General features: G+C 42.3%; 1 protein-coding gene across 1 annotated transcript; it reads left to right on the top strand.

Annotated features, from left to right (window-relative positions):
• Positions 1-2,010: 2,010 nt before the first annotated feature.
• Positions 2,011-6,911, top strand: rbm15 (RNA binding motif protein 15). The gene has a single exon (XM_061987512.1). The coding sequence runs from the start codon at positions 2,158-2,160 to the stop codon at positions 4,684-4,686; it is 2,529 nt and encodes an 842-aa protein (XP_061843496.1). The 5' UTR covers positions 2,011-2,157; the 3' UTR covers positions 4,687-6,911.
• The last annotated feature ends 8,965 nt before the right edge of the window (positions 6,912-15,876 follow it).

Below are 15,876 nucleotides of genomic sequence, written 5' to 3'. Positions count from 1 at the left end.
AAGTATTGGGTTAAAGTAATGTCATCACATGTTATCAAGCTAATAATGTATTTTTTTGGACGCACAATTAAGTTATTATTTCAAGATTTACACAAGTACTTAATCACTCTTCAAACACTACCATCTAGTGGTATATAACAGGGAGTGTTTTTTCCACAAATCTTTACATGTTTACAATGTACAGCTATAACACACACACACACACACACACACACACACACACACACACACACACACACACACACACGCACACGCACACGCACACGCACACGCACACACACACACACACACACACCCATATATATGTGTGTATGTACATATATATATATATATATATATTTTTTTTTTACAGTTACCTTCAAGGCTTTAGCACCAAATTTCGGACCCCCACACATTCCTGAAGAGCCTCCAACTTGAAACCCAACGTCGCCGTCCCGTACACACACTTGGTGTGTTTATATGCAGTAAAAACACATTGCATACATTTGGTTGAGACCAGCTTTTCAAAACACATGTAAAAACCTTGATTAAGTTTTTATTTTGTTTTAAATGGGATTATCATATCTAAAACATATCTATAAAAAAACCTTACATGTTGTACAGTTGTATGTAGTTTACAAAAATGGGCCATCACATTTAATATTAAATGGCCAGAAAATGAAATGAAATAATTCACTTAAATATGATTAGAAGTCTATCACGGTTTTTTTTATTCAGAGAGTGAGGTAGATATTAGCTGTTTCATGTAGGATTATCAATGGAGGATACGAAACATAATAATACATTATAATAATAATAACTGTTATTATTATCACTATTATAATTGGCAACACTAAATTGGCCCTAGTGTGTGGATGTGAGTGTGAATGTTGTCTGTCTATCTGTGTTGGCCCTGCGATGAGGTGGCGACTTGTCCAGGGTGTACCCCGCCTTCCGCCCGATTGTAGCTGAGATAGGCTCCAGCGCCCCCCGCGACCCCAAAGGGAATAAGCGGTAGAAAATGGATGGATGGATGGATAATTATCACTATTATAATTATCAGTGCATCTTCTGGGGGTTACGTCACCCGAGTCTTTAAAACCTAGTGAAACCTCTGTTTTCTATTTTAACCCAGGGTCTTTGAACGCACCACAACTATGTGCAATGAGATGCAAAAGTTAAACATATGTACCTAACTTTTCTCCTATGCTGCCACAGATAGATTTTGTTCGTGCTGTGTAGTTATACTCAATAATGAGCTTTGATGACGGTCAAATCAGAACTATATCACTTCTCATACACAAGCTATTTATATATATTTTTATATTGTTATTATATTTATTTGTTTTGTTTTCATTCAGTCATTGGTGGAGCAAAGGATAGTATTTGAATCTCGTTTTTAATATTTTTGTGCAGCACTTTGAAAACGTTTTTTGTTGTATAAATATTTAAACAACAAAAAACGTTTTCAAAGTGCTATATAAATGAAGTGGATTGCATTGGAAGTTGCAAACACAAAGTGCTGTACATAGAAAAAGAAAGGAAAGCACACGCACAGCACAATTGACAATAACACGGTCGACGTCTGTGTTGAGTGTTCAAAAGTGTGCCGCTTTTCTATAGGTGAAACTTTTACGGCGGCGTTTATTAGATCTGAACATTTATGATGTCATTGTTTGTGATTGACATATATATATATATATATATTTTTTTTTTTGTTGATGTATGTGATTGGCATATATGAAAAAGTACAACATTCCCATTCCCATACATTTATTGTCAGTGTAAAAACAGTTTGACAGGTACGCATATTTAAATCAAACGTAGGTCCGTGATTTTTTTTCTACTTGACAATCGTGACAGGCCAGATTATGTTTTATTTTCCATGCGAATTACACAGTAATCCTGGATCATGTCTATTTTGCTTTACAGTGGTTTTTAAATCAACCGACAGGCTGTTTGATTGACGTACATCTCAAAGTGTTCCGCCCACTTTTTCAACCAATCACGTCTTGGTGGGCGGGTCTTCAAGCAAATCTTACAAAATGGCGACTGTTGTTGTTTTGCCGCAGGGTCAGTGAATATCAGCGTTTTTTCGCTATAAAATTTTGCAATCACTTGCAGAATTGCAGCCATAAAGCCCCAGGCGTACCAAAGGTCGTCTCCGAGTGGACTGAAATGAAAGGTAAAGAGCGGTCGCCACTGAAAAAACGCTCCCGGGCCTTGGACGACATTCGAGACCGAGGAGGATGCCACCCGAGCAGTAAGAAAATGGGGTCTCTTTCCGCTTCGGGTGGAAGTAATAATGGAAATAGCTCCGGTAAAAGCGACTCGACGAGGAGGAGTTTGCTCGGCGAGAAAAGGGACAGAGACTTCGACGGACACAGTCGGACTGGTAATAACCACAATTGTCAGCCCGGTGCCGTCAGTAAAAACCACAGCCTGAGCTTGTCGCTGGACTTAGCCTCGGCGAGGAACACGTCTCGCGGGGAGCAGCGGCTCCAAGCGCCCGGTGCGGAGAGTGAGTACAAAACCCTCAAAATCAGCGACCTCGGCACTCAGCTCAGCGACGAAGACGTAGAAGACGGACTTTTTCACGAATTTAAGAAATTCGGGGACGTGAGCGTCAAGCTGAGCCGCAGCAACGACGAACGGATAGCTTTCGTGAACTTCAGGAAGCCGGAGGACGCCCGGGCTGCCAAACACGCCAGGGGGCGGCTGGTGCTCTACGACCGGCCGCTCAAGATCGAAGCGGTGTACATCAACCGGAGGAAAAGTCGTTCCCCGGTCGAGAGGGACTTGTACGGCGCGGCGCCGAGCCACAGACACTTGCAGAGGCCCCTGTCGCCTACCGGCCTCGGATACCGAGATTACCGACTACAGCAACTGGCCCTCGGACGGTTGCCCCCTCCTCCGCCGCCCCCCTTGCCCAGAGAACTGGACCGGGAACGGGAGTTCGCCCTGTTTGAGGCCAGAGCTCGCCCCGCGTTTATTGCAGAGCGAGCATCCTTCCGTGAGGAGGATTTTCTTTCACCAGAGGTCGACCAAAGAGCTAATCGGACTTTGTTTTTGGGCAACCTGGACACATCTATTACGGAGACGGACCTGAGAAGAGCGTTTGACATGTTCGGTGTCATAACAGGGGTGGACATCAAAAGACCCAACAGGGGTCAAACCAGCACGTACGGCTTTTTGAAATTTGAGAACCTTGACATGGCTCACCGTGCCAAGGTGAGCATGTCTGGGAAAATAGTGGGCCACAACACCATTAAGATCGGCTACGGCAAGGCCACGCCCACTACGCGCCTGTGGGTGGGTGGACTTGGACCTTGGGTCCCCTTGGATGCCCTTGCGAGAGAGTTTGATCGCTTTGGCACAATCAGGACCATAGACTACAGGAAGGGGGACACCTGGGCCTACATTCAGTATGAAAGTTTGGATGCCGCACAGGCAGCGTGCACACACATGCGGGGCTTCCCTCTCGGCGGCCCAGAACGAAGACTTCGTGTTGACTTTGCTGACACGGAGCATCGTTACCAACAGCAGTTCTTGCAGCCTCTCCCGATAACTCCCTTTGACATGGTGGCAGAGTCGTTTGTCCACCGCGCCACGCCAGAACCTCTGAGGGTCAGAGATCGGACTCCCCCGGCGATACACTTCAGAGATAGAGAGCTCTTCCCTGGCGGCGAATGGCCCAACCCGTCTATCCGTGAGCGGGTACGGGCTTCCCCCTTTGACCCCCTGGAGCACTTGGAACGTGATCGACGGGTGCGAGAGCACTGGTCTTTGGAGCGAGAGCTGCAGGGGCGAGAGCCTCCTCGCAAGCGGCGCTTACTGGAAGACGGGCGCCATCTCGATCACTCCCCTGAAAACTCAGAAAGGACTGTAAGACGTCGGCGCGCCTCCCCGGACGGCAGCCCCGGGGGGAGCAGCAGAGACGGCGGACGCTTCAGCGACTCGGAGCGCCCTGTGCGTGGCGACAGACCCTCCCCTGTACGGGACCGCCACAGCAGCCTTGAGCGAGGCGGAACTGAACGCAGACTCAAAAGCCTCTCTGACAAGGCGCCGTCGAGCAGCAACATTTCAGCAGCCGGAGAACGTAAACGCAAAACAGTCGACGGCGGCAAAGGCCCGGCGAAGAGAGATCGCTCGGAGAGCTCGTCGAAAAGCGGACAGCAGTCCAAATCGGACGGCAGCAAGCTGAGTTTGGCCTGGCACGGAATGCTCCTCCTTAAGAACAGCAACTTCCCAGCCAACATGCACCTGCTGCAAGGCGATCACAGCGTTGCCAGCGACCTGCTCATGGACGGGACCACGGGCAAGCAGGTGTGCGAACTAAAGATCACCCAGCGTCTCCGCCTGGACCAGCCCAAGCTCGACGAGGTTTCCCGGCGCATCAAAGTAGCCGGGCCCGGCGGCTACGCCATCCTCATGGCGCTTCCTGGCAGCACGGAGGATTCGACGTCCGACACCGCCGTCTCAACTCAGCGGCCGCTTCGCAACTTGGTGTCCTACCTCAACCAAAAACAAGCGGCAGGAGTCATCAGCCTGCCTGTGGGAGGGAGCCGTGATAAAGACGCCACAGGGGTTCTTCATGCTTTCCCTCCCTGTGATTTCTCCCAGCAGTTCCTTGATTCCTCTGCCAAAGCGTTGGCCAAAAGTGAAGAGGACTACCTGGTCATGATTGTGGTGCGAGGAGCATCTTAAATCAAAGCAAAACACACTAAGTCACAGAGTGTTAAAAAAAACAACAACAAACTGCTGTATGTCAGTAACCATTGCATGCTGTGTGTTTTACATTATGGGCTACACTAGTATGGTTCTTGAACGTAGTATGTTGTCAGGGTAACAACTAAAACATAAAACACTTGCCTTTCTGCTACCAAACAAAAAGGATGTGTGTGCATTTTGAATTTTGGTAGGCATGTATCATACCTCAAAGTCCAAAATAACACAGTGAATCATTTAAAAATATCTTAAAATGGGTAGCATTTGGTGATTAAAATAACCAGACGATGTAAAAAAATAGTATTTATCCCAATCTAAAGCAATTAAATAAATGGACACAATAACATTTCTAATTAAGCAAAACATGTGAACGACACAAATAGAGGTTCACATTGAAAAGTGTTAAGTTGGCATATTCTCAACAGTGTTCAGTTATTCTGACCCGTAGCTCACATATTGTTATTGTGTCTACACGTGAAAGGGACTTTATCATTGTTGCTCCACACTGATGGACGTGTGCATGTTCTATACTTCAAAGTTCCATGTACAACCAAATACAGTTCATCATTTGGTAAAGTGTTTTAACAAAGCACCTAACTTGGTTCCAAGCTCAAACATGCCACAACTCCCCTCAACAAATGTCCTTTATTAACGTTTAACGCTTACATTTATTTTTAATAAGCAGAAAGGCGCAGAGTTGGGACATGTTTGAACTTCCTGTTTGTAATGTGAGGGTCTTTCTAGTTCCAACTATACAGCTCTTATATGTTTCAGCTACGTTGTAAACTTAACTGGTGTTGGAGTCCATTCACGTGATTATTCAAGGTCTGATACACATTTTTAATGTGCAATTTCAATGTTTCAAAGTCAGCTGTGGCGGGTACTGTAAATGGACTGGTCAAAACCATATGCACCATCTAAAAAGATATTTCAGCATTTACGAAATATTGCCATGTATTATGATTGACACTCAGATAAGTCTTCAGTTTTGTCATTGCACTGGTTTCAAACTGCACTGCATTATAAATAAATAAAAACATAAAGATGGGCAATTATTAAAAAACATCTTAACAGGATGCAGTGCAGTTCGACACCGCTTCCCAACTACAAGGTAGTATTAATTTTGTTGACTAAAAATGTTCGTCTTGATTATTATCAACAACCTATTTTCCCCTGACTAAACGGGCCTCGTGAATTTGGTTTGTGAGAAGCTCTGCAATAACCTTAAAGTGGTTTCAAGACAACTTCAAAGATGCGTATACTTTGTATTTTAGTCGACAAAATTGACTAAAATGTTGAGGAATTTAGTCGACTAAAACAAAATCATTATCGATAAATAAAAATGACTGAAAGTAAAAATTAAATTTTCAAAAGACTGTGACTAAAACTGCTAAATTAACACTGTTGACAATAACTAAGACAGACATTTTTAGTCAACAATTAGTCAACAAATGTAGTTTAATAATTCAAAACTATAGAAAATATTTGTATATTGCTGGTCTTAGATTGTGCACGTGGTCCCACTTTACTTTAGAAATTTACAATAACACAACTTAGTGATGATGCAAATACTGACCTGTTTTCACATCATGCTTTATTTTGTGCATCCCCCACCTTTTTATAGAAATGGCTGTCATGTGTAATCTATAAACATCTACAGTAGACATGGATAAAACAAACAGATAAACAAATAATCGGAGAACATTTGTTTCGATATTTTGACTAAGTTTGTTTGATTTATTGCTTTGAAAGTTTAAAAGGTCCTTAAGAAGAATTCAAAAGCAGTATCAGAAAGATCCAAACCTGATGTGTGTTCAGTTAGGTCTGTTTCATTTTAATATTTTAACTACCTAATGCTAAAATCTGCTTATTTTTATTTTTATTTTGAAGTCTAAATGTTATGCTTGATTTCAGCCAAGGCCTACTCACTGAATCCCGATGACAGCATTGTTGTATGTGTGACGTCATCACTTTGTCAACATGCGAGGACTTGATGTTTGCTCACACTTTGTGACCACGACATGATGGTGAGTCCACACCGGTGCGGCGGCTTCATTCGAGCTGTGTTTGAAAAGTGGGCAAATTGTACACGTTGATGTCACGTGGGAAAAAGGAAAGCCCGCGACGAGCTGTTCACGTACCTGCAAGTGCATCTGGGCACTTAATGTGACCGATTGTCAATAAATTGTTCATTTGAAGGGAAACCTGTTTCTTCGATGGAAGTGAATTGGAGAAACAAAAAAAAACCGGCCGTGCCTTGTTGTGTTTCCCAGGAGTCGCGAATCGTTGTTGACGCGCAGGGGGGGAAAGGAGGGAGACGACTTCCTGTTTGTTAGTTGCAGCGAGGAGACAAGACCCCTCTTTGCACTGAGGGCCACACTTCACACGTGACACGCGGAGGAGCCCCCGCCTCCTTTCTTTCTTGTGACAGGAGGAGCACCTTGTCACCTTCTGTGGGCGGTTGTCACAGGTGTGGGTCCAGGAAGTCCACACGTGGTACCTCTGAAGTATCCATGTGTTATAGGAATATTTACCTCCGCTGACGAAGAAGCTCTTGTCACCCATTCTCATCCGAGTTTCTGCATGGAGGTCAAATATGAGCAAGCCCTTTTTTTGGGGGAGGAATCCACACCGAGGACACCTTGCTCTGAGGAGTTTGCTCTGCAAACACACTTTTTTATGTTTATGCAGGAAATACCTTCCCCCCCCAATCCAACATTTCCCATTGCCATCCATCTTAGTAGAATTAATGTGCCGAGGAGGGGCCGGTCTTGAGGAGCGTGGAGCACCACAGCTTGCAGTCAGACAACACAACACTCCACGTCCACACCGCCACTTGGCACCAGAAGTCCAACCAGCGGAGGGGTGAGTAAGGAGGACGACGCTGCCTGCTAGCTTTGTATCACTAGGCCAGGCAGCTTTGGTGAGTATGACTGTGATGCATCAATGGATGGTCATTTGCGTAAAACACAATACTCTTCCTGCGTTCAAAGTACACACCCTATTATTAGTACACACACTGAGCACCTGCACAATCTAATTAGATACACACTATAGTGCCCAGGGTCACAATATTGTGTACTTTGCAGTGGGGTAGGTATGTGATGCATCATCCTGACAACTGTTCAAAATATGCCACTAGAACAACATTCAATCAATCAATCAATCAATTTTTATTTATATAGCCCTAAATCACAAGTGTCTCAAAGGGCTGCACAAGCCACAACGACATCCTCGGTACAAAGCCCACATATAACATTGTATGATTAATATCTTAGAGCAGGGGTGTCAAACTCATTTTAGAGCGGGGGTCACGTGGAGAAAAATCTACTCCCAAGTGGGCCGGACTTGTAAAATCACGGCACAGTAACTTAAAAATAAAGACAACTTCAGATTGTTTTCTTTGTTTAAAAATAGAACAAGCACATTCTGAAAATGTAGAAATCATAATGGTGTTGTTTTTGTTTTATTACACTTACATGTTGCGGTTAATAGTATTCTATCTTTACTTGTCGTTATATATACTTTCTGAATAAATGATGTGATAATGTTCATGGGTATGACGTTAAACTACATCCAGGCATGAGATGGGAGGTTGTGTGGGGTTAGTGAGTCCCAACTAACGTCTATAACAGTGGTTCTCAAATGGGGGTACTTGAAGGTATGCCAAGGGGTACGTGAGATTTTTTTTTTTAAATATTCTAAAAATAGCAACAATTCAAAAATCCTTTATAAATATATTTATTGAATAATACTTCAACAAAATATGAATGTAAGTTCATAAACTCAGTGAAGCACAAGCTCAGGTTTCTCACTAAAATGTCTGTCAAAAAGAACTGTGAAAAGAAATGCAACAATGCAATATTCAGTGTTGACGGCTAGATTTTTTTGTGGACATGTTCCATAAATTTTGATGTTAAAGATTTATTTTTTTGTGAAGAAATGTTTAGAATTAAGTTGATGAATCCAGGTGGATCTCTATTACAATCCCCAAAGAGTGCACTTTAAGTTCATGATTACTTCTATGTGTAGAAATCTTTATTTATAATTGAATCACTTGTTTATTTTTCAACAAGTTTTTAGTTATTTTTATATCTGTTTTTCCAAATAGTTCAAGAAAGACCACTACAAATGAGCAATATTTTGCACTGTTATACAATTTAATAAATCAGAAACTGATGACATAGTGCTGTATTTTACTTCTTTATTTCTTTTTTTAAACCAAAAATGCTTTGCTCTGATTCGGGGGTACTTGAATTAAAAAATGTTCACAGGGGGTACATCACTGAAAAAAGGTTGAGAACCACTGTTCTATAAAATGCACACAAAGAACCGTTTGCACCTTCTCTTGTGACTGGCGGGTGGTCAGCGCCATAAAGCTGAGCGGGTCCCTGGGTAATTGGGGCGCGGACAACCAACAGGACAGACTAAGTTCAACAGTCCAGTAAGGCAATTAGTCCAGGAGAAGGATCTCTGATATAAAATACCCCTTCCAACCCGCACCAAGCCAGCGTGGAAGGTGTAGGCTAATAACCAGCATGAAAAGTACGCCAAGAAGACGGCCCCCAGTCCCCAGCAGTTCCAGAGGGAACAGTGCAGTGGCAGGGAGCAGCTCGAGATCGTTCACTATGGCAGAAACATGCTGAGGCTTTCGTCCAGCAGTGGACTGACAAGGGCTGATGATGAATGTTCATCAGTCAACTCATTGGTGTTAATTCTCAATCTATCAAGATAAAAAAATGATATCAAATTTAAAATTACAGTAGGTTATTTATGTAGTTTGCTCAATTTCCTCGACTGGTGCCCTAACATGTGGTTTATTTTTTTTTACATATGTAGCATCATCTACAAAGATACAAATAATTGCTATTGCGACATCTAATGGACACTGATACGTTTGACACCCCTGTCTTAGAGTATCAGTCGAAACAATCCAAATTAGGTATAGTTCTGTCGTGTCTTTGTCAGGTCACTCAAATATGTCAGTCTTCCACTGATCTGATGCAAGTGGGACACATGCACGGTAAAGTGATCTTCACGAGGCCTATACGACTACTTTCTTTTTAGAAAGACTTGTCGTGAGATAAGGAACATATTTTAAACAAGAGGTGTCCGAACTTTTGAGGGTCAATGCAATGAAGATCAATATATGCCAAACTGTCTGGACAAAACATCCACATTTTAGCTTTGCGGGGTCGGTAACAAAGCAAATTAGTGTAATATTTCATCCAATCTTCTTTTTAAAGTTAAAAGTTAAAGCATACTTGCCAACCTTGAGACCTCCGATTTCGGGAGGTGGGGGGCGTGGTCTGGGTGGGGCGGGGCGTGGTTGGGGGCGTGGTTAAGAGGGGAGGAGTATATTGACAGCTAGAATTCACCAAGTCAAGTATTTCATATATATATATCCTGAAAATATGCAAACAAAACTGTGTTTAGATAATTGATACTTCAAACTTGCATAAATAAATCTTAAGTAATATAACATAACTTGGCTTCTGAGAGCTTCAAAATGTAATGAGTAAAATGCTAAAGTTGTTGATAAACAAGCAATCATTTTAATAATTAAATATGGTCATTTTAAATGAATTATTATGATCATTTAAAATTAATTATTTCAAATATGTTTATTTTAATGTATAATTATATGGCTGGATGTAATAAGGAGTAAGAAAAAATACAAATACAAATACAATTAATTTTGATGTTTTTAGCAAAATATAGTAAAAAGGTATTTATTTTATCTTATTTTTTTAATTAATAAATATATTTATTTTTAGGTAAGATAAACATAATAATACAATTTATCTCTAGTCTGGATGATTTAGTTCTTGTCACCCTGTTGTCATCCCTTCGTGAAAAAAGGCTGTCCTCACTCAGGTCCGCATGGAGCTGGAGGGGGCGTGGCCTCCAGCTCCGGCTGAAAATCGGGAAATTTTCGGGAGAATATTTGTCCCGGGAAGTTTTCGGGAGAGGCGCTGAATTTCGGGAGTCTCCCGGAAAATTCGGGAGGGTTGGCAAGTATGAGTTAAAGTCCCAACGATAGTCACACTCACACTAGGTGTGGTGAAATTGTCCTCTGCATTTGACCCATCCCCATGTTCACCCCCTGGGAGGTGAGGGGAGCAGTGAGCAGCAGCGGTGGCCGCGCTCGGGAATCGTTTTGGTGATTTAACACCCAATTACAACCCTTAATGCCAAGTAGGGAGGCAATTGGTCCTATTTTTATAGTCTTTAGTATGACTCGGGGTTTGAACTCACAACCTTCCAGTCTCAGGGCGGCAACTAACCACCAGGCCACTGAGCAGGTCAGTTTTTATTCTTATTATTCTTACGAATATTATTAAAACCTCTTCAATGGCTTGAGCTTGCTCGGAAACTTACCATATCTTGCAAGAAATGTGTACATGTTTATCATGACAGGACACCACAAATCACAGGTATTAAACCCAAGGCCCGGGGGCCAGATGTGGCCCAAGAGGCTCGAAATAACGTACGTCAACAGAGCACTTTCTGGGTCAATACATTTGCTCTTTAAATTTTGGCAGAAAAAAAAATACTGAATGCAATTGCATATCTTATAAACATTATTATTAGTGTCTGATCATGCAACAAAATATTTATTTTGGTAATCAGCAATAAATACTTAAATATCTGCTTGCCGTCTAGACCAGGGGTAGGGAGCCTATGGCTCTAGAGCCAGATGTGGCTCTCTTGATGACTGCATCTGGCTCTCAGATACATCTTAGCTGACATTGCTTAACATGATAAGTAATGAATAATTCCGCTGGTAATCACAGTCTTAAAAATAACGTTTAAAAATATAAAACATTCTCAATCCATCCGTTTTTTACCGCACCTGTTCAAGAAGTCACATTAAGGGTAAGAAGTATTTGATTTAGTATTGGTTAGCTTCAGAATAACAATGTTATTAAAAAGAATAAGAGACTTAATATACTTTAAAAATGTTGGTCTTCCTTAAAAATGCACGCATTTAGTTGTATTCAGTGTTAAAAAATATTATATGGCTCTCACGGAAATACATTTTTAAAATATTTGGCTTTCATGGCTCTCTCAGCCAAAAAGATTCCCGACCCCTGGTCTAGACTATGATTTCCAAGCAAGTTTTCCATCAATCTGTGGGTAAAAAATACAATAATAGAGCACAATTGCCTATGCAGATTGTATAAAAAGGCTATTAGACATTTATTTTCACATACACTCAGTTACATGCGGACCTCTGAGGGCAGCCATAATCGGGATGTGGCCCTCAAAAAATACGAATTTGACACCCTTGTCATAGATCGATGCACGAGTCGGCCATTTTGGTTGTCAGTTTACAAATTTGGCGGGATTTGTGCCAATTCTTTTATTAAAAAAAATGTATTTGCATAATGTTCTTATCCCGGGATTGTTTATTTTGTCTGTAGAATGTGTCGCGGACACGCATATGTTAGTCAATTATCTAACTCACTGCCAGCGTCTGCAGGACATGAATCTACCAAAGCTGTCAGTATGATGCAAACTACTACATATTGTTGGATTAATTACTCTTACAGTGTCAAAACAAATTCGTAATATAGCTCGTGTTGAGTCTTGTGCACTTTATGTTGTACAGAAAACAACAATTCAAGTATGTAAACAAGGTTTCACACTGCAGTGCACTTACACCAACTCACCACTAGGGGCTTGCAGTTCAATTTTTCCTATGCTCCCTTCACAGGAGGCCCATAGAAGATGCTGTTGTGTCCAGTTCAAGGTCATTGAACACACCATCAGACGTCAAATGCTGTAAGTACCTTTTTGTTTACTCCACGCATAATTGACTTAACTCTAAGGTAAGTGGAATATTTTTTCTATATTTTTCAGTGTTTGTACCATTTTGTCCAACAAAGTGTGAATAAAATATGCAAGTTAATAAGCATCAACTTGTGTCTCGCTTCATTTGCGCCCGGCGTTGTTTGGAATCACACAACAAGAACAAAACCGGAGTCACATGCCAGTTTATTTCAGCTGACTTGTGTGCTGTTACAAGGCTTAACGTGAACTTGAAGGGCTTGGAACAAAATAGCTATGATTGGTTAGGCATAGTTTGCAACACTTGATCATAGTTAACAAACACACGGGCCAGAATTAAACAGTATTAATTAAAGAAAAAAAACACTGATTAACCGAGCTGCAACTTCTTATCAGGTGTTCCAAAATATAAACTTATACATTTCTTTAAAGTATTCAAAACAAGCAACAAAGACAGTACACATTTTAAAGCATCATGGTACAAAATCTGGATTGGGCCCTCAAACACAGAGGAGGCAAACGTGGTAGTAAATGCAACTTGTCAGCCAAAAGAGCTTTTTGTGCATGACTGTGGTGATTGAAACAATACAAAGAGCCGAGCTCACTATTGTGAAAGTGAGCCGAGGGGGAATAATGTAGCACTAATTGAGCCGGCATTCTTGGAGCAGAAGCCCTCATCTGCCGCTAGAGGGCGGCGTAACAAAACAAACATCTTGTCTCACTTGATCCATGAATGTGTAGTAGTAAGGTTTCTACCATGTCTTTGGCTGACACAGGAGGTGAGAGGCACTGGCATGTGCCCGCTAAGGCAAACCGGTGAACAAAAAACAAGAAATACAATGAAAAGAAACCTGAAAGCATAAAAAAAAAAAAACAGTCCATTAAAGTTGCATAATAATCAGTGATATACATTGGTGACCTGCAGGTGATGCACTTCCAGTACTGGGTGTTGAGATTGAAATGGGTAAACTTTGTATCACAGTTGGCGGGGAGCTACTATGCAAACCAACTTTTCTTGCCTATTGGTGCATGTTTTTTTAACCTGACTCTCGCCAGATCCTTGTAGTTCGCTGAGCTCCACACAAGGATGTGGGATCGAGGGCAACGCAAACTCCTTCAAGATAGCAAAAAATATCAGGATTTCATAGATGTGACGTAGCGCCGAAGCGACTGTTTGAGCCAAACGACAATGGCGGGACGCAGCGAGGAGTCGTGTGCTGACATTGATTCTGTCGAATCTATCGAATATGAATTGTTTAAAAGATGACCAGAGAACGGTTTTGAAGGCATTTATTGGTGTGGAGGATGTTTTGGCTCTTCTTCCGACCGGGTTTGGCAAGAGCTTGATTTACCAAATCGAAATGGGACGAGTGCAGAACCCAGTGGTTATAATGGTCTCCCCGCTGATTCACCCTAACCCTTCATACAAACCACATCGGTCATCTACTGACATTGCTGCGTTGTTTCAGTAAAACTTCTCAAACTTCTCGTTCTGTCTTTAGCCAATATGTCGGCTGTTCTATTTTGGATTTCCCAGCGTCGCTCTCATCAGCGTCACGGGTTGATTTCCTTATGAGTGGTTGAAGTAGCACGTCATTTAAGTGGTTTATCCAATCTCATACAATTATTTTTTTTACAAGGCCCCGCCTTCTGAAATACATCTCCTATTGAGAAGTCCCAGATCCTTGTGTGGAGCTCAGCGAACTACAAGGATCTAGCAAGAGTCGGGTTAGGAAACGCCCCGAAAATGTTAAAGGGGAACATTATCACAATTTCAGAAGGGTTAAAACCATTAAAGATCAGTTCCCAGTGGCTTATTTTATTTTTCGAAGTTTTTTTCAAAATTTTACCCATCACGCAATATCCCTAAAAAAAGCTTCAAAGTGCCTGATTTTAACCATCGTTATAAACACCCGTCCATTTTCCTGTGACGTCACATAGTGATGCCAACACAAACAAACATGGCGCATAGAACAGCAAGCTATAGCGACATTAGCTCGGATTCAGACTCGGATTTCAGCGGCTTAAGCGATTCAACAGATTACGCATGTATTGAAACGGATGGTTGTAGTGTGGAGGCAGGTAGCGAAAACGAAATTGAAGAAGAAACTGAAGCTATTGAGCCATATCGGTTTGAACCGTATGCAAGCGAAACCGACGAAAACGACAACAGCCAGCGACACGGGAGAAAGCGAGGACGAATTCGGCGATCGCCTTCTAACCAACGATTGGTATGTGTTTGTTTGGCATTAAAGGAAACTAACAACTATGAACTAGGTTTACAGCATATGAAATACATTTGGCAACAACATGCACTTTGAGAGTGCAGACAGCCCAGCTTTCATCAATTAATATATTCTGTAGACATACCCTCATGTCACCAGGCCAGGGAAGCTAGGGTCGATATTCTTCTCTTGATCATCTTCGGTGGCATAAGGGACGGTGTGAGCCAAGACATCCAGGGGGTTTAGCTCGCTCGTCTGCGGGAACAAACTGCCGCCATTGCTTGCCGTGCTACCGAGGTCCTTTGTCCCTGAATTGCTCACACACTCCGGCAGATTCAATGGGGGTCTGGCGGCAGATTTCTTTGACTTTATCGTTGGGAATGCATCTGCTTTGAGTGTCGCAGGATATCCACACATTCTTGCCATCTCTGTCGTAGCATAGCTTTCGTCGGTAAAGTGTGCGGAACAAACGTCCAATTTCTTGCCACTTTCGCATCTTTGGGCCACTGGTGCAACTTGAATCCGTCCCTGTTCGTGTTGTTAAACCCTCCGACAACACCCCCACGAGGCATGATGTCTCCAAGGTACGGAAAACAGTCGAAAAAACGGAAAATAACAGAGCTGATTTGACTCGGTGTTTGAGAAAATGGCGGATTGCTTCCCGATGTGACGTCACGTTTAATTCGCCAAAATTCACCCATTTAGAGTTCGGAAATCGGTTAAAAAAAATATATGGTCTTTTTTCTGCAACATCAAGGTATATATTGACGCTTACATAGGTCTGGTGATAATGTTCCCCTTTAAATCAAACCATGGAGGCATGGCAGAGATATTCATAAAACAACGTCGCCTTCCGTCATACTTTCTCCAAATGAGCCGTTTCAAATTAGCCCGATTTGTGACGTTTCTCCCCCAAAGTCTTGACGTCAGCGGATACCTCCATATATGGTCAAGTTTTACCCGAAGAGATTTGTGCGAGTCCGACGTAGTCCATTAGCTTCTTTTTCTCTGTCCGCTCGTCGTGGGGCAGACGGTCTCGTACATGCACATGCAACCTCTGCCGTTGCCATTTCTAATACAAAGTAGCTTATAGTTCGAGAAGATGCAGTCGAAGTGGAGGCACGTAAATAAGACTGCTCACGAAACGGCA

Source organism: Nerophis lumbriciformis, linkage group LG01, assembly GCF_033978685.3.
Source record: "Nerophis lumbriciformis linkage group LG01, RoL_Nlum_v2.1, whole genome shotgun sequence".
NCBI classification, from domain to species: domain Eukaryota; kingdom Metazoa; phylum Chordata; class Actinopteri; order Syngnathiformes; family Syngnathidae; genus Nerophis; species Nerophis lumbriciformis.
This window is presented reverse-complemented; position numbering and strand designations above follow the sequence as displayed.